A 19099-nucleotide genomic window follows, 5' to 3' on the forward strand; every position below is an offset into this window, starting at 1 on the left:
TGTGAGGCAAAGAAGTGTGTAGAGAGAAGGCAGACTTGGCCACTTCTCCCAAAATGATGAGGTATTATAAAGAACAAAAGCGATGTTGCTTGGCCTTCCAGGAGATACAGGGTATGCGATTTTCTTTCTTTAAATGGCATAACTGTAGGAGGTTAATTTAAGCTTATTTTGCGTTGAAAAATTATAATAAAGGGCCTGATAATTTATATTAGAGGTTTGAGCAGGTTAAGGAGAATATCAAAAATGCTGTAAGAGCAGCCCCTGCTTTAGGCTGGGGGAATCAGCTGAGACACCTGCATCGGTCAACGGGGGAGACCTGGGGAAGGGCTGGGCGCTGGGTGACACCCTGAATATGGGTGCCCAACTCTCCTCCTTCCTCCAAATCTCCATCCCAGCCCTGCCTGTGCCCATCCCCACCACCCGCTCTAAGTGGGACGACACAAAACCCATCAAAACCAGCCCCTATCAATGACAGACACACACACAGAGCTCCACACCTTTTGGGTTGGTTGGTTTGTTTTGGGGTTTTTTGGTTTTTTTTGGTTTTTTGGGGGTTTTTTTTGTTTGTTTTTTTTTTCCCACTGTGGATGTTGTACCAGTTTTATTGGTAAAATTAACATGAAGCCTCACAAACGCTGGAACATGCTTTTCCTTTTAAAGAATTTCCACTGGACCTTAATGGTGAGCATCCAGTCGTTGACATATAAACTCTTACAAGCTGATGTGCACACATGCGCCCGGGGGAGACGGTGGCAGCGTCCTGGTGTCAGGGATGGTTTCTGCGCGATGCACTGGGAGCCCACAATTCATTTGCCAGCCTTCTGGGCCTTCTGGGCAGACTTGGTGACTTTACCAGCCCCACCGCTTTTCTTCTCCACGTTCTTGATGACGCCCACAGCCACGGTCTGCCGCATGTCACGGACAGCGAAGCGGCCTGTGGGATGGAGAGCGGGGGGACATGAGTGAAACGTGGCCACCTTGCCTTCCCTAAGGCTGAGCTCTTCTGGGTGGGTGACGGTGGGATCTACACGCACCACTCATGGTGCCATATGTTACCCCTGTCCTTGGAGCAGGTTCCTGCAGGAACTTGAGCCATCAACCCTTGCTCTGACCACCAAGCTAGCCCTAATGCACCTCTCTGTTTAGATGACTGTTTATTAAACTTAAATCACATCTGCTCTCTGCAAGCTCCCGGCATTGCTAAAGCTTCCAGATGTACAACATCATCCAAGGAAAGCATGGTGATTCCCTTCACTAAAAGGTGACCTCCACTGAGGTCTCCTTCTTCTCTCCTTCTTCTCCTGACCAGTTGTGTTTTAGGGCAGAGATGGGGAAGCTGAAAAATGTTTCTGCGTTTGGAAACTATCAGGTTTAGTAACCTGTAAGGGAAGGTCCTGTTACTCCCAGAGGGAAACCCAGCCTTGCCTTTGGAAACCCAGCTCAGCAGAGAGCCTGTCCCACCCCACCAGCCCTAACACAGTTCACACATCACTTCTGCATCCCCAGTACATGGGGGAGCAATAAAACATGCTTAGCTCCCTCCTCAGTCTAACTGGCGGGGGATACTACGAGAGGCTCAGCATGTCTGGTGTGTGCTCTACACCTGTAGAGCCTTCATGCTCCTCCACAGGAGACCTCCAAAGAGTTGTTCCCTTACCAAGGGGTGGGTACTGGGAGAAGCTCTCCACACACATTGGCTTGCCAGGGATCATCTCCACGATTGCTGCATCGCCCGATTTCAGGGACTTGGGGTTGTCCTCCAGCTTCTTGCCAGAGCGTCGGTCGATCTTCTCCTTCAGCTCAGCAAACTTGCAGGCGATGTGTGCGGTGTGGCAGTCGATGACAGGCGAGTAGCCAGCACTGATCTGGCCGGGGTGGTTCAGGATGATCACCTGGGGGACAGAGTGGTGTCAGGGCAAGGCTGGGAGCTGGAGGATGGTGACAAGCCATGGATGGTGGCACCACCAGCTCTGCTGACCTGAGACGTGAACTGCGCTGCCTCCTGCGGCGGGTCTGACTTGCTGTCCCCGCAGACGTTCCCACGGCGGATGTCCTTCACAGAGACGTTCTTCACGTTGAAGCCAACGTTGTCCCCAGGCAGAGCCTCGCTCAGGGCCTCGTGGTGCATCTCCACAGACTTCACCTCAGTGGTGATGTTCACGGGTGCAAAGGTGACCACCATGCCGGGCCGCAGGATGCCTGTCTCCACCCGGCCCACAGGGACTGTACCGATCCCTGCAGAGAGAAGGACAGAGCAGAGCAAAATGTAACCTGCTTGACATATCCCTGGGCCAGAGCCTGGCTGCAGAAAAAGCAAGATATCTCCAATGGTTTTCACCAAAGACCATGTTTGCTTCTTGCCCAAAACCCCACAGTTTTTAGCTGGAGGATCAACATTAGGGTCTTCAAAAATACCATGAGTCTGTCCTTTTTATCCAATGTTTTGTGAAAAAGGAGTAACACTATCATCAGAAGGCCATGAGCAATCCACATGCTCTGAAAGCTCTTCCTTTGTAGCAGCTGTGGCATCTCCTGCATGGAGGTCTGGGCACATCACAGCGTACGTGCAACAAAACGCTCCACATCCCTGATGGCCACACCATCAGCATGGGACAAGGACCAGCTGTGTCAGGGAACGAGGGTGGCTAATTAAATGAAGGGGACATTTCATACCCTGTGTTATCAGGAGACTTCAGAAGAAACTCACCTTTGGAGTCAGGTGAAGAGGCATTAAGAGAAAAAACCTTGAAAAGAGGTTGGGGAGGTTGGCTGGACCCGTCCGCTCCTCCACATCCACCCTGCTGCCACCACCTCCCTCCTTCCCATGGTGTCTCTGCTCTCTAAGGACCTGCCTCATGGTAAAACCCTATCTCTTTGCCCCAACTGCACTAGGACACAGACCTCACCACCTTCCGTCTCCATTGCAAAGAAAAAACTGCATTAAAAAGCCTGCTAAAACCCGCATTCAATCTCTGCCTGGTTTCTGCAGCGCACGTGTTCTTGGGAAAGTGTGGAAAAGAGCTGGAAACGGCCGTTCCTGCCTGATCCAGCAGCCGGGTGAGTCAGCAGGGCTGCCCACTGCTGCCAGCAGGTCGGAGAGCTCATGGGGTATTTATAGCTCAGAAAAGTGTCCCCATCACCGCTCCAGAGGGAAAGGGAGACGCGATGAGCTCCCTACATGGCTGGTGCCACGGTCCAGCTCGGCAGATGGAGGTGCCGGTGATGGACACCAGCATTTGGGAAGCACAGGCAGACTGTGGCCAAGCCGTTGCACACCAGCCTCACCGGTGGCCTTCCCCGCTGGCCTTGTCCCTCACCCAGGCCCCAGCACATTTTTGCTGCCTCCATCTTGCCCTACCAGCCATGACCTCTGGGACACCCAAATTTGCAGCCGTTTTGGTGTGGTGTGTTCCCTGGGGAGAGCCCACAAAATTCCTGCTCCTCACCGGTCCCTGGGCACCTTTGGGCATGTCAACCTCCAACCCCAGAAAGCCCAGTCTCAGATGGGGTCTTTGCCCTGGAGCTACCACCTTTTTCCCCCACATTATGTCAAATTTGAGTCCAGTCCCTTCAGTTTCCCAATACCTGGAAATGTGATTCCAAAATCACCATGGAACAAAGACGCCGGTTAAAGCAGAAGGAAGAGGGACAGCAGCAAGGCTTTTGCTCACCTCCAATCTTGTAGACGTCCTGGAGGGGCAGGCGCAGGGGTTTATCTGTGGGGCGGGTTGGGGGCAGGATGGTGTCCAGGGCCTCCAAGAGGGACACCCCGCTGGCGTTGCCTTCCTTGCGCTCCACCTTCCAGCCTTTGAACCAAGGCATCTGGAAACAGAGCAGCAGTAACATGCACTGAGTGTGCCCGTCCTCAGCACCCAGAGGTGATCCCAAGAAGACATCCCACCAGGGCAACCTTCATGGAGTCAGTCCAACCATGCTATGGCTTTACCTGGGGACTGGGGAGCCCTTTTCACTCCACCATCCCTGCAGGCTTATCTGCACGCCCTTGCTTAACCTCCCCCCTCTCTCCTAGAAATGTGCAAAACATGCATTAACAGGAGAAAAAGGATGGAAGTGGTTAAATGCAGCAAACTCACAGTCCCCATACCCAATCTGTGGATGTTGCCTTCCCATGCCAGCTGCCTGGATCCCACCTTCCAGCAACGATGGCACAGGGACCACAGGGTCCCCAGCCAAGTTCCAGCTACAAAGCACCCAACCTTTGGTCCTGGGAACTGAGTTTATTCAAGGTGAACCCCAGACAGACCCTTCTCCCCGCTTGCTCCTGCCATAGCCCCTCCAGGGTTTGGGTTTTGAACCCTGGCTTGAGAGGATGCTGGAAACCTGGTGCTTGCACTAGGGCTGCTGAGGGGGAAGGTCATTTTTCACCTCTGCCCTCTGCTCCTGCCCTAAATTGGACCCTTGAAGCCAAAATTGACAAGAAAAGAGGCAGAGAAATAGGAAAATGTGTTCAGCAGAAGCCATGGTTTGGTGCAGGGAATACAGTGCTTTCTTGGGGTGATGGTGCACATCTGGAAGCTGAAGGGCTTGCCAGCAAGAAAAATTCAGTCCTGGGTCTGAAGTAGCCCTGATACAATAAACAGAGCTCAGAGTCTGCAAGGTCATTCCCCCTTCCTCCGCACAGAGAGGTTTAGACGATATTTTCCCACTCAGATGTAAAACGCTTCCCGTGTGCTCCAGCTCCATCACACACGTTATGGATATGGCTGTTTCCTTAGGCACCAATGCCGGTGTCACAGTGCAATGGGTATGGGGGTAGGGGTCAAACGGGACCCCCAAAGTGCCCCTGGTTTCACAGCCATCCCTGGAGGACACAGCTGGTTTCCCATCCCGCAATCTGCACTGCTTTTGGGAAGGAGCAAGGGGAAGAGCCAGGTCCAGCCAAGGAATTCAGCCTGCATCGAATGCATCCAGGTCAGCATCCTTCAGAGGGTCACGTCTGACACCAATTGTCTTCCTTGGTGACAGTGGCAGGAGGAGCCTAGGGACACTTTTGTGGAGGGATGCTTCCCAGGGCACTGCAGCTATTGCTACGCAGGTGGCCCCAGCACTGGGCTAACAGCTCAGTGAGATGATAAATCCATCCAGCCGGTGACGGAGCTGCATGTGATGCTCAGGATGACTCAGACCTTCCCCCCAGCCTGCTGTCGCATGGCCCAAAACGCCGGGCAGGCGCCCATGACAGCAGCTGCCCCATCAGCCACCAGCCCATGGGCTCTGCTCTGGAGGGAGGCGGCTACCATGTGCCCACAGGTCTTGCCCCTCTGCCCCTGCATGGCTTGGGGAGGTGGAGAAATGGCAACCTCTGCCTTGTGACGCCTGGCTGTCAGAGCCATCCCTTTTCCTTTTGGTGCGTTATCCAGAGAACTTCTGACATCCCAAGAATCAGATAAAGACACACTCTGACACCTTCTGGGAGCAAATCCACTCCGCCAAACCTCAGCGTGGCCCCAGGGTGAGAAGCATCTGCAAAACCTGGTTTGTGCTGCCTCCTAGGGCCGCCCAGATAAAACATCCTTCATGTAAACCCAAAATCTGCTTCCAAAGAGCAATTCCTATTCCACCACTCCTATGGCAAAAGCAGGATCTGACCAAACCCCGCAGCCAGGCAGGTTAAACTGCAGCCTCAAGCCCCCCCAAATATCAGCTGAGCTCCAACTCTTTGGCACCCCAAGTGCATTTTACAGAGCAGCCGCCTTTCCCAAGAACATCCCAATACACCCACCCCACACACCCCAACATTGAGGCTGCAACCCCAGGCCACCAGGCTTCCTTGTGTCGTAGATTGGGTGCATTTGTGTTGCAGTATCCCATGGGATGCAACTGTCCCAAACCACATCAAACGGCCCGGTTCTGTCGGCTGCAGAAACAGAAAGCTGCCTTCGCATGAAACCCCATTTGCCAAAAAAGCTCTCAAATGTCAAACTTTGATGCAAGCACAGCCCAGCCCTTTTTTTTTTGCAGTTGGCCTTAGGCTGCTGTGCAAGAGGGAACATGGGCTGGAGGTCCCCACGCAGAGCTGGCTCCAGCCTGACGTACCACCAGACCTCCTCTCGCCTGGAGGTGACAGGAGCTGCAGGGACGTCACAGCTCTAATACCCACTTTCTGATAAGTCCCCTGAGGGACAAGTCACTTGACTGTCTTGTGCCTTAGTGAAACCCTGCCAGAAATTATGAGTGCAAAAAAAAAAATCAGAGCTTTTTTGGGCAAGGAACAAGAGAAGAGATATCTAGACCAGCTTCCTGCTTAAGCTCTCCTAGATGTGGTGCAATATGGGGAGGAGGAGTCTGTCCCAAGCCGGTATCCTGGCAAAGGCAGGATGGGGACCTCCTGGGGACCACAGCATGGGGAGGACCCTGCACCTTCTCCAGCAAAACTCATGCCAATCCAGACCTCTGGCCAGGCTTTCTTCCCAATCCCCCAGCTCAGGCTGGGAAATTGGGAATTCCCAAGCTGGGAACCCACCCTGGAGCCAGCTTCCTCCTTACAGCAGAGGGGTGAGTTATTTCAGCCCCTGCCTTCTCTCAGGCAACACATCACATTGAGAACATGCTCTGAGACCCGTCTGGAGAAAAGGGGCCAACGAGCCCCATCCTGCTCTGTGCCTCCCCTCCGCAGCCTATTAATAGGAGAATTGTTGGGGATCATCTTCCCGGCCCAGCAGCTGCTGACATTTGGAGCCTGTCTGATTTGAGGCACCCAGGAACTATGTGGCTGGGTTTGGCATGGCCGCAGCTGACCTTTATCCCAGCTCTGCTCCGTAGGGGGCAGGAATCTCCCAAGCACCCCAAAAATTCCTTCCTTCCAAGCCAGCCCCCCAGTGAGCTGCCTTTCCCGAGCAAGGCTGTGAGCTGTGTTTCATGATGGTGTGAGCTTGCATTGCAGCACTCCTCTAGCTCAGGCTCGTGATCTCAATTGCTCAATTGACCTCCTTCAATTGCTGCTATGCTCATACGTTGCCTCCTTCGTCACAGAGCCCTGACCCGTAATCCACCACTGAAATCCTGAAGCACCCTTAAGCATCAAATTTCCCACTGGTTTCACAAGGGATGGTTGGGCGTTTCTGTTCTGAGCAATTTGCTCAAGGTCACCCAGAAGACAACAGCAGGAAGGCAAGAACCTTCCTCTGGCCAGAACTTTGCAGCTCATCATTTCTTTAGAAGACTAAAGCTGGGGTAGTTCTTTCTTCAAAAAAAAATAGTGCCAGAGTAACAACTGCCATTGGCAGCCTGTCTGCCAAGAAGCCCCCGTCTTTCTTCAAGCTCTCCTACTGTCATATGAAATAATGGCAAGGGCTCACCCAGAGCACCTTGCTTTCATGTGCTCACCACCCCCATCACCGATGCACAGAGGGAGAGATCTTGTAAAAATCAACTCTGGAGAAAGACCAAACCCAAATGGATGCTCTAGGAAACCATGGTTTTGTCATGGAAAACCTGGTACTTCCTCAAGAAAAAATCACCTTAAGAAGTGAGATGCCAGCACTGGAACAGGAATTGCAGCTGCCACGATGGCATATGGCACTGGTGGGGAAGGACACTCAATACCCATCACACGGGAGCCTGGCTGCATGGAGGGAGCCATTACAAGCTTGTGATCAGATCATGTAATTTGCCTTAGAAAACAATGCCCTAAAACCACACACGATATTTCTGCTGAGAGTGACAATTGCTGCAGATGGCTCTACTGTCACCATGGGTCTGATGATGCAGAACCTTCAAATCACATCCCATACAGATCATCTCCTGAAGATGCTCATGTTTAGCCGCTGGGGCATCTGGCCATGGTACAGCAACCAGCGTGCCCATGAACAGTGGGCCCATTCATCCTGGCTGGCCGCAATCAGAGCTACGTGACAAACACGTCTATGCTGGCAACACAGGCCATTACAGACAACCGGTGCATGAAATGTGCCTGCGGTTTTCACAGCACGGATGTCAGCTCCAGCATGGATCAGGACAGTTGGGATGGGGGGAAAAATCTAACACAACACACACTTACATTGGGAGAGGGCTCCAGCATGTTGTCTCCATGCCAGCCCGAGATGGGCACGAAGGGAACTGTGGCTGGGTTGTAGCCGATCTTCTTGATGTAGGCGCTGACCTCCTTGACGATCTCATCGTAGCGTTTCTCGCTGTAAGGGGGCTCTGTGGAATCCATCTTGTTGATGCCCACGATGAGCTGCTTCACCCCCAGGGTGTAAGCCAGCAGGGCATGCTCACGAGTCTGCCCATTCTTGGAGATGCCGGCTTCAAATTCACCCACGCCGGCAGCAACGATCAGGACGGCGCAATCAGCCTGGGAAGAGAGAGCTAATGAATTGCTTCTGTCCCCAGAGAGCACTGCTCCTGGTGACACCCCTCAGAGCTTTGAGTAAGTCCCAGATGAACATTACTCAGAATAAGGATGGCTTGGACAGACTCCCTGCCAGCTGCTACCCATAATCCTGCTGATCTACCTCAAAACTGACCTAACTCTGTTATTTCAGACTTGCCAACTGTCCATGGTTTTGGAAACCAGGGTGGGTCCCTCCAGGTTGCATGACTCTAACCAGGATCTCGTCTTGATCATCCAGGGATGGCAAAGCCAAGGCCTTACCTAAAACCCTACTGAGTCCTGCAAATAACGTCCCTGGGTGATGGGTGAGGCTCCAGCTGTGGAAACTCTTCCCCAGCTTACTTCTGTCCCCAGAGCCCACAGCAGAAGCTGCCTGGCTTTGACGGAAAGCCATGCCCAGTCCAACTGGCATTGCAATGGGAATCTTGCTGGGCACCCAGTGAGGTTCATCCAGCACCCATCAACCACAGGGAGATGCAGGAATGTCCTGCAGTGCTATGAGGGGAAAACATCCTACCCTGGAAGGGTAGACCATTGTGATCGGCAATGTGATGTGTTTTATAGGACAAAGACAGCTGTTTCAAGAAAAAGGGAGGAGAAAAGATCCAGGAGTCTCCTTTAGCCAATAAAACCTGTGGGATTGTTGGAAGTTTCTTGTATACCTCAGTTGGCTGAGGCTAAAATAATGCGGAGATATCCTCACAGAAAGGGCTGTAGCTCACAGCACCCCACTTCCCAGAGAGGCCATATTCATCCCCATCTCCTCCAAGCAAGCAAAATGGGGTGAAGAAACCACCTCACTGTGTCCAAGGAGGGCCTTTCTCCCAGATGCCCAGCGAGGTGCAGGACTTCAGTGTGTTGGGTTCCCTGGCGCCACTGAGCCTCTTGAGTGCACCCTGCTCAATGCTCCTTGATGTCTGCTGTCTCAACTACCCACCTCCTAAAGGACTCCAAAAGGACCTACGTGACCCTGGGTTTGTCAGCGAGTCTCAGTCTCCCACCTCCAGCAGCCCCCCAACCCCTGGCCACCATTTCTCACCTGGGAGGTCCCAGTGATCATGTTCTTGATGAAGTCCCTGTGGCCAGGTGCGTCAATGATGGTGATGTAGTACTTGGTGGTCTCAAACTTCCACAGAGAGATGTCAATGGTGATGCCACGCTCACGCTCGGCCTTCAGCTTGTCCAGGACCCAGGCGTATTTGAAGGACCCCTTCCCCATCTGTTCAACACAAAGGCAAGAGCCGGTGAGAAACCCAAGCCCATAATGCTGGTGCCAGCAACCCACCCTCCAGGGCACATCCCAAGCTCACAGAGGCAGAAGGTCACATTGCAAACATTGAAGACAAAATTCCCTAAATTCAATGGCAGATGTGATCTATTTATATCAAAGGAGATATTGTGCTCAACGTGTTCTTCAACAGGATGGAAGAGAGGCTGGAAGAAGAGCTGTGAAGTGAATTTGTGAGTGGGGCTGGATGGGCAGGAGCTGGAGCCAGTGACCCATGAGGTCTCCTCCATGAAACACCATGGTCCTGCACTGCTGCTGGGAAATCACAGTGCTAGATAATTGCACGGTGACGGTGGAAAGCTTCTTATTGTTGCATTTTAATCTATTGAGTGAACGAACATGTGAGACAGCTGGTTAGTGAGAAAGGGCATTGCCGCATGAGTGAGCCCATCACTGACACGGGTGTGGGAGGGGAATGGGTTAAAAGAAAATGAAATGCGAGGCGGTTGCTATGAGCAGAATAGAAATGTGATTGATTTTTGCCACAGAGTGTGTGAATTCACAGGAAAAGCTACCGTGAGCTGCAGCCAGACCAACTGTCGTTGCCAAATGCCCAAAATCTCAGCCAACATTGTAATGCATAAAATCACGCTGGGTGAGATCAGCTACAGTAAATCTGGCTGTCCTGTCAGAAAGCACTCTCCTTGGTGAAACCATGATGTCACTTCTGAACCACCTTCTCCTCTGGGTCGGTGTCCTTTGACGTCATGCCACCGGGGAGAGCGGGACTTCCCCCCCCACCCCTCCCCAGCACGGAGGTAGTGCTCCCAGTCTGAGCTGGGATCCTGCCAGCGTGGAGATGGGGCAGGAGAAGACCATCCCCTTGCTGACCCCGTTGTGTGCTGAGGGAGTCTGGGGAGCCTGGTCAAAGCAAAGGGTTAATGGGCATCAATCATCAGCTCTTGGCCTCAGATGCCAAAATCTTTTTTTAAGATGGAAAATGGAATTTAGGTCATTTATGGATGGTTTAACGGGCTCTAACCACCGTGCAAGGGCAGAGCTGTGATACCCTGTTCCCGTCCGTCCATCCCGATGTTCTCCGCAACCGCGGCTTCTTCTGGTGTATCAATGAATAAAATTCATTATGGGCAATTATAAATCACCGGTCCAGGGGGGAAGCACTTCCTGATTGCAGGCAGCGAACGCCTCAGTGATGGTCCTGGCCAAGAAGCCTAACACAGCATCCCCGTGCCCGGGGGGGGGCTGCTCTGCCCCCCCGGTTGGTTCCCACACTCCAGCCCCGTGCCCAGCCAGCACAAGGAATTAATGGTGCCGGCTCATTTACGTAACAGCTGAGCTCTGCAATGACTTTGCAGCTTGCTCTGGAGGATTACGGGCAAAATCCTAAAGCCAGGGGCAAGCCTCTCCCTCCTTGCCGGGGGACACTGAGTGGAGAGGGTGATGTCCCATCCGCGCTGGGCAGCTGGGAGCTCTGGTGCTCGGCAGGAAGGGCAGTCAAGGGGGTAGAAAGATCCAGAATGAAATCTCGGCTCCTAAGCATCATCCTGGCATCCGGGCTTAGTGAGGGGGCAGAGCAGGAGCTCGGAGGTTAACCCTTTCCAGCACACACATGCAACCCCCCCTCTTGCTAGGGAAAAACAGAGGGGGTCATTAGAGTGTGCTCATTTACTGTGGGAAATGGCAGAGATATAACGAGGAATGGTGGGCTTCTCACGGTGCAATATTATTGCACATTAATGTTGTGCAATGCATTAATAAGGGGTAGTTCTCGGGCAGGAGCTCAATCAGCACATCCCACAGCCTTTTGGCCACCGGCAGCCTAGTCCTTCCCTTCTGGATGGGGAAACTGAGGCACGGAGCAGACCCCCAGCGCGCTCTCTCTCTCTCTCTCTCCTTATTGCAGGCACCCGCAACCAGGCACACAAAAAGCCTGTCACCCTCTGTGAAACCCCCCCAGAACTCAGCACCATACGTAACCTGAAGACAAATGAGATCCTTTATTTAGCAAACAGTTTCCCTCCTTTCACGGGGTATATTCAGTTACCCAGAGCTGTTGTTGAAGAAAACCCAGGGTATTATCTAGCTTTGCACAATACCTTCCCTGTTCAGTGCCAGAAACAGCCTGATTTTCCTTGATCAAACCCCAGCGGAGGGACAGCTTTCTATTTGGAGACCACAGATACCGATTTTTATTTTTTTTTTTCAAATAGAGCAACTTTTCTTTCGGAGATACTGTTACCTCTGCCCCTGAGTCAAAAAGAAAAAAAATGATCCTTTCTCTTTTATCTTAAAAAAAAACCACATCAGACCCTGGGTTTTTTTTTTTTTTGTTGTTGTTGGCTTTTTGGGTGCACACAGGCCTCCATTTCCTGCGAATGCCACCTAATGGAAGAAAACCCTTCCCCAGCCCTGCATCAGAAAATGGAGTCTGTAAGCTCAGTCAATAGGCTATTAATAGCAGCTCCCCGTCCCCGCGTATTCTGGCAAGTCAGTGAAAGTGTCTCTTCAATTAAAATAGCCGCAATCACACCTACAATAACCTAATCACGCCATACCCCATCTGTTGGTAAAGGAAGGGGGGGGGGGATATATAGAGGGATGTCATCATCATTTTAAACCAGGAGGGAGAGAATATTTTGTAGGAAGGAAGAAGCTCTTTGCTTAAGGGCTGGGGAAAAGGGCTGACAGTGAGGCAGGAAAATGGGTGTTTTAGCTCGGATGCTATCGGCAAAATTCTAAGGGTTAAGACAGACAGACAAGCAAAATGTCTAATCGAGAGTGGCAGCCCTGTAAACCTTTTTATTTTTTTTTTTTCCCCTCTCTCCATTGAAATGTAGGATCTTGTCCAGAAAAATAAACCCCACCAATCGAGGGATGTCTTCATTAAAGATTCCTGGAACGATGACGACAAGCCATCTTCTGAGAGAGCAGACCTGCCCTATCAATAACAGCCAGGCTTTTTCCTGGCTCACCCACCTCTCTAGAATTTACCATCATTAATTTCGGAGAGCTTCCAATTCATGCTTTTCTCCCCAAGACTATTTCTTCCTCCTCGCTCTCCGTGTTTGCCACATTATAGGTATCGGATGGTGCTGTACTGTGTGACACTAAACGCATGCACCAGGGCATTGCCACAAATGTCACCGTTATAAGAGCTAAACAAAACGATCCGATTTAAATGCTCATCCTTCACGCCGGCTTTCCTTTTTTAAAGGCTACCAATCAAGCTGCACATCAGGCCAGATGCTTGAGAAAAAGGAGAATTTTTTTTTTTTTTTAACAAACTGGATCAAATGAAGGGTCCAGCTGATGCTGTACCTTGTCCCCAGCAGCTACTGGATATAGATGCTTTGGGGTGAAATTCAGAGAGTCCTGCACTAGGCAGCAAGGGATTATCAGGTTTTCCTCCTTGCGCACTATATTTAGAAGGAATTTCATGCCCTGAAGCTCTATGGTTTGTTCCAGAACCCTAACCCCATCTTGCAGACCTCGCTGTGCCCCTGCCCTCATTAACAGCCCACAGCAGGGTGTCCCCCAGCTCCGGAGAAGAGGGTGGCGAGAGCCCAAATGGCCTATTTTCCCAAGGCCAGAGGAGTCAGGAAGACCCAGGGGTACGGAGGGGAACAAAAAGAGATGGGAACAAAGGGAGAAAGAGAAGGGCAGCGCCAGGAAAAGGGGAGTAGTGCCCGTGAGACACTTGTGGGGCATCCGTACGGAGCATCCCTGTGGGTGAGAGTTGGGGTGGGGGGGGTGGTACGCTGGGGGTCGGGCTCCTCACCTCGGCAGCCTCCTTCTCAAATTTCTCAATGGTCCTTTTGTCAATGCCCCCGCATTTGTAGATGAGGTGCCCGGTGGTGGTGGATTTCCCAGAGTCCACATGCCCGATGACGACGATGTTGATGTGTGTCTTCTCCTTCCCCATGGCGGTGGGCTACGCGGGGCTGGCGGCGGCGGGGAGGGCTGTGGGAACGCGGCTGCGTTTTTGGGGAGGCTGCGGGGGAAGAGGCAAGGCGTGTCAAAAGACCCCCCCGTGACAGCACCCTCCCAGCCCATCGGGGATGGTTCTCCTCCCTTCGCCCCACCTTCCCGCTGGACCACGCGCCCCAACCCCAGCCGGGGGTGCCCGGCCTCATCTGGCAGCTCTGCCCGCCCTGGGATGGAGCCAACCAGGCTATTTCTGGCCGCCACGTACAGCCTCCAAGTCTCAGCAAGATGCCACGATTTTCGGCGTCTCGCCCTCCGCCGCCGTCCTGGAGACCCCCAGTTCCCAGGGCTACGTCATCGCTGCCTGGAAGGTGCCCTTCCTCCTCAGAAAAACCTTCCCACTTGCTCAGGGCTGCTACTGGTCTGCCTTCTCGGTCTTTCCAAACCTGAGGGCATCTCCTCCACCTCGTGGGTGCCCTGGGAGGAGCCGTGGGTGCCCGTCCCTGCGGGCTGCCCTCCCCGCTCCCAAGCTGCGCAGGGTTCGGGTGACAACATGGTGTCCGCAAAATGGGACGGACAAAAATAGCCCTCGCCTGCTCCCCCCCCCTCCAAGCTGGGCTGCCCAAAGCTCGGCGGTGGGAGCCGAGCCTGCAGTGGGAAGAGGAGGGGGGGGGGGGGCGTTCATTATATTTTCCTGCCATGAATCTGGATGAACCAGAGGGAGGAGGCTAAAAAGGCAAATCGATAGATCCGGGGAGCTGCTCTGGCATCTCCCAGCGTTGCCATGGCTCTGCAGCTGCCGCACAAACCCGGCACAATTTAGGAGCTTTAATTTGACGTCTAATAAAATCCAATTTTACGAATCTGCCCATAAAAGTAAAGGAGGTCAGGAGGAGTTTGCTGCTCTAATAGCGATGCAGTCATGCGGGGAGTAACATCCCCCGTGAGAAGCCCCCCCCGGGCAGCAGAGCCCCGGCTGCCCCCTCCTTCCCTGCCCTTGACCGGGGGATCCAGCCCGGATCTGGCCGTTTCCCGGCTCCGCTCCGCCGTGCGGGTCCCTCTCCCCCGTGCGCACCCCCAGCACACAGAGTGGGCGATGCGGGGGGGCTTCGGGAACCAGGGATTTATGTTTATTTAATTTGGGGGGGGGGGGGTTAATTATTTTTTTTTTTCCCCCAAGGACCTAAAGGCTGGGGGGAAGCGGGTTATTTCCCACCTGCAGGAAGAGGCACCTGCGGGATGAAGGAATGGCCCAGCCCCATCCTCTCCCTCACTGCGGGGGGGTATTTCCCCTCCTCCCCCCCCCCCCCCCAACATGGGTTGGGGGCACCAGCAGCACACGAAGCGGGGGGTGATGCACTGACCCCCCGCAGTCCCCGGGGCAAGACACCCCTTCCCTTCCAAAGCCACCCCCCCTTCCCGCTGCGGAGCGGCCCCATCCCGGCGCGGTGTGGCCCGGGGCGGGGGGGTCCCGGAGCTCTTACCGGAGCGGCGGTCGGGGCGGCAGAGGCTGCCAGCTTGGGCTCCGGCGGCTTTATCTCCCCGGGAGGGGCCCACCTATTGACGGCGGCAGCGCAATGCAGCGACCCCCCCGCACTACGGCAATGCGGTACCGGGCGGGGGAGGAGGAGGCGCGCCGGGGGGAGGAGGAGGAGGAGGAGGAGGAGGAGGAGGAGGAGAAGGAGGGACGGAGCAGGGTGAAGCGGGGAGGAGGGGGGGAGAGACGGGAGACGGGGCTGGGAGGGAGGAAAGGAAGGAAGGAAGGAAGATGGAGGGATGGGAAGGAGATGGAAGGAAGATCGATGAAGCGATGGGAGGAAGATGGAGGGATGGGAGAAACGGAGTGGGGGGAGAAATGGGGAGGGGTGGGAGATGGAGGGGTGGAAGATGGAGGGATGGGAAGACGGAAGGATGGAAGGCAGAGGTTGGAGGGAGACAGCAGGGTGGAAGACAGAGGGATGGGAGGAAGGTGGAAGGATAAAAGATGGAGAGATAGGAGAGATGTAGGGATGGAAGATGAAGGCATGAGAGGGAGATGGAAGGATGGGGAGGAGAGATTAGAAATAGAAGGATGGGAGAAAGATGGAGGGATAGAGGGAGATGGAAGGAAGGGCTTTTTGGAAGAGAGGGAAAATGATGGAAATCCTAGTCCAGGGAGTGGTGCAGATGGAAACGAAGTGGGGCTTGGACCTCCATGGGTTCCCCTTGGCAGCCTGAGAGTGAAGGGACAGGGCTGGCATGGGACAGGAGCCGAGGGCCACCAAGTACCACAGCCCTTGCTCTGCCCACAGTGAGGCCAGTGGCGCAGAAGGGCTGTTTTCCCACACATGTGGGGAGGAGGGGGGTCTCTGCACTTCAAAGGGGGCAAACGCCTCCTGGGGCAGAGCCCCACAGGCACTGACCCACATTTCTGCCTCGGTGGAAAAGCATTAGCCCAGGAGCAAACAGCAAAGCAGGGGACAAATAGAGCAAAACAGATTTCTGCACCTGCAACACGTATGTTGGCTGCTCAAGAATCTGTGGTTTATTAACATCACCTCATTTAACGGGAAATGGGATTCAAGTCCTAGAAGGACAAGGAAACCATAACTAATTTCCTTCGGTAATACCATGAAACTTTCTTTGCATAAAAAAAACCCCATAATGTAGTGGTCAGAATATTTATACCTGTGCCAGCTGTGCAATTATAAGGCTAATGCAATTTTTTCTGTGTCCCAAAGCCAAATATAGGCCAAAAGAAAGCTAATTTTGAATTATGCTATGTAATAGTTCAGGCCAATTCTACGGCCCAGACCATCCTTCCAGTGAATGTAACAGCTAAATCAGGTATTCTTAGGTGCTCTCATGAAGGTACTCTTGCCTTCATAGTCTTAAGGGTTAAAAACTTACATATCATGTAAATTAAAATGTTACTAACCTCACATTAAGGATTAAAGAGAGACTTTATTTTTTTATGAATGTTATAGTTCATTGGTATTTTCTTAGAAATATGATAGCAAAGATATCTTTTATGCAGCATTCCTTGCGCAACATAAAATCTCTGAGTGCCAGAGAAAATAAACAGAAACTTCCAAGAGGAAGGCTCCAAGCCAGCATTTAAAGGGATTGACCCAGCCTTATTTCGGGTAGGAGCAGTAGAGTTAACCTGGGGCTAGATGGGCTGGGGATGGACATCAAGTGCGATAACGCATAGGAGGGATGGGTATATAAATCTCTTGTTCTTCCTATCCATATTTTAGGGCTTTGCCAGAAAATAATCTCCCCTTTTTATACAAGGGCTGCAGGCAGCCTGGGAGCTAGTGAAGACTTCAGCCTTTGTGGAGATGGAATAAATCCCAGGTCCCTCTGCTGCTTGGGCCAGGGCAGTGTGTGATGGAGCTCTTCTCTCTCCGTTCCTTCTCCAGTAAGGAGAATTTGAATTTTCACCCCTTTTCCCAGGCAGGGAAGAGAGAAATGGGCAGTGCACTGTGCTTTACTGCTACAACAAAACGAAGCGTGATGGGCCATGGGACTATAAATAGTATGGGACACGAGTAGAAGAGAGGGCTGTCGGACCTGGCTAATCCTGGCTGGGCTAAGCCACCTTACGCCCAGCCTCCGAGAAGCTTAAAGCCACAGCTGTGTGCCAGGTCCAGCTGCAGAACAGGGGCTCACCGAACACGTGTGGTCCCCATGGGCCATCAAGCTCGATTGTCACACCCAATTAGAACCGTTTTCCCTCCTGGAAAACAGTGGCAATCTGTCCTTAAATGTTCAGCTATGTAAAATTAAAGAGATCTGAGCAGGCAAAATCTGAGGTGGCTGAAGTTTAGCACCTCGTCTCCATCCATCTGGCTTCAGATTCAGGTCCCAGCTGACACAACTCCTGTACATCCTATTTAGGCGTGATTCCCCCACCCCCAAAACCATCACCAAATGATTTGGGGTCACTCAAGAAAGCGTAAACCACCCCAAAGGGACAGGCAGGCTGCACACATGCATGGCAGATACCTCTTACCCCTTTCACCATCACCTCGACCCCACCCAGCCCCGCAGCCACCCGGTTAGGATCTGATGCTTTAAGCTGTGCTAAAATTCCCATTTGCCCAGCCATAATAATTGAGATTTTTTTTTTTCTTTTTTTCCAAAGAGGCCCCGCACGGTGTGACTGGGAGAGTGAATAATCCGCAGTGCCGGTAATTTGTATGTATCTGGGATGCGAACACCCCAGGCTGCCTGCCTGAATTTGCCTTCACACGGGGGGTGTTTCTTCCCATGAGTAACGTGTTCAGCTAACTGAGAGCTTGTGGTTTTGTCTCTATAAAATGCATCAGGTCTCTTTTCAAGGCGGGGATTTGGGCAGAGCATCCAGCAGTCACAAGGGATGCCTGCCCTGATGTCACGCCAAAAGCCCTGCCCTCGTTGGGGAAAAGCTGGGGCTGGACACAGGAATGGCTATAAATCGCTATTTTCTTCCTTCTTCACAGGCAAAGCCATAGAGATATTTTCCCTGAAAAGCAGAAATGCAGGGTCTTACGCTGGCCTCATGCAACAGCCATCGGAAAAGCAGATCAGAGGCGTGGAGGGCAGCAGTTGTCCTCCAAAGGGCAGCTTTATGGAAGGGGTGAACACTGTTAGGTTTCCTTCTTCCCACGCTCAGGCTTCCAGCTCCTTCCACACCAGTTTGGGAGGCTTTGCAGAGTCTCTGCACCCAGATGTTCTGGCATTTACCATCTGCTGGAAGTGGACAAGTTCAAAACATCAAGACAATGACCATCTTCTCCTTATCTATACAACATGCATTCCATGGCAATCCTGAGTGCCAGTGCCGGTGCACATGAAACAGGCATTCCCATTTCAGTTAAACCCCAGCTTAACTGGGGTTAAGATGTGATGGGATTCCCTGCTGCATCTCCCAGAGGTTTCTAGAGCATTTTTACGTGGGGTTGGCTTTGAGGGCAACCTTTCCAGGCCCCCGTGTTGACGTCTCATGCCTCTCTCTGTGTGTTTGCCTGGCAGCGCTCCCGGCCCAAGACACCAAACAGGAGAAGATTTCATGAAACTTTTAATGTGGGCAGGTTTTTCAGCTTGTGCTCATGCTGTAGACCTGGAGAGGGGAGACGAAGACAGAAATGATGGGACAGAAAGGCAGGGGAAGGAGGAGAAGGGGAGTATTTTGAGGTCCTGAAGTCAGCGCATGCTGCTGATACCTTTAAATTGGAGCCAGAGGTTTAAAAATAAACTTTGGAAGTGATAACAAGATGCCCAAACCCTCCAGCCACCCAGCCAGCTGGGGATGGTGTCTGGTGTCACCTCTGATGGGACAAGAGGTGTACCTTGTGCAGGGTGGGCTGCACCCAAGGACCCACCATCGTTCTCATACCGCTGGGACCTGTTCCCCAGGGTTTCAGTGCAGCCACAGCCACCGGGTGCCCCAGTGCGATCCGAGGTAGCAATGCCGGAGGGACAATGCCTTTAAAATTGTCCCCATCCATCCTGGGCCTGGAAGGTAGCATGTGGGTCCAGGCATGCTGGGGGGATGCTCCTCCAGAAACCCCTTTTCCACCAAACAGGTGAGTTACGGGGTCAAG

At 52.8% G+C, this 19099-nt stretch overlaps 1 protein-coding gene across 3 annotated transcripts; it reads right to left on the minus strand.

Annotated features, from left to right (window-relative positions):
• Positions 1 to 577: 577 nt before the first annotated feature.
• On the minus strand, positions 578 to 15150 carry EEF1A2 (eukaryotic translation elongation factor 1 alpha 2). 3 transcript variants are annotated; one of them, XM_074157327.1, is made up of 8 exons: positions 15014 to 15150; positions 13384 to 13596; positions 9396 to 9575; positions 8021 to 8317; positions 3672 to 3822; positions 1979 to 2235; positions 1658 to 1892; positions 578 to 934 (listed from the first exon to the last, which is right to left on the minus strand). In XM_074157327.1, the coding sequence occupies exons 2-8, from the start codon at positions 13525 to 13527 to the stop codon at positions 807 to 809; spliced, it is 1392 nt and encodes a 463-aa protein (XP_074013428.1). In that variant the 5' UTR covers positions 13528 to 13596; positions 15014 to 15150; the 3' UTR covers positions 578 to 806. The 3 variants fall into 3 exon arrangements, with proteins under 3 accessions (XP_074013428.1, XP_074013429.1, XP_074013427.1); XM_074157328.1 differs by lacking the exon at positions 15014 to 15150 and adding an exon at positions 13976 to 14084; XM_074157326.1 differs by lacking the exon at positions 15014 to 15150 and adding an exon at positions 13798 to 14065.
• Positions 15151 to 19099: the final 3949 nt, after the last annotated feature.

The sequence above is a fragment of the Numenius arquata genome, chromosome 12 (assembly GCF_964106895.1).
Source record: "Numenius arquata chromosome 12, bNumArq3.hap1.1, whole genome shotgun sequence".
Classification (NCBI taxonomy): Eukaryota; Metazoa; Chordata; class Aves; order Charadriiformes; family Scolopacidae; genus Numenius; species Numenius arquata.

Bases quoted from the DNA above. Each gene is read 5' to 3' on its own strand.
- EEF1A2 (XM_074157327.1), bottom strand. From the start codon at position 13,527: ATGGGGAAGGAGAAGACACACATCAACATCGTCGTCATCGGGCATGTG. The intron at 9,576-13,383 runs GTGAGGAGCCCG...TGTGTTGAACAG, and splicing joins TTGAGAAGGAGGCTGCCGAG to ATGGGGAAGGGGTCCTTCAA. The intron at 8,318-9,395 runs GTGAGAAATGGT...CTCTCTTCCCAG, and splicing joins TGATCACTGGGACCTCCCAG to GCTGATTGCGCCGTCCTGAT.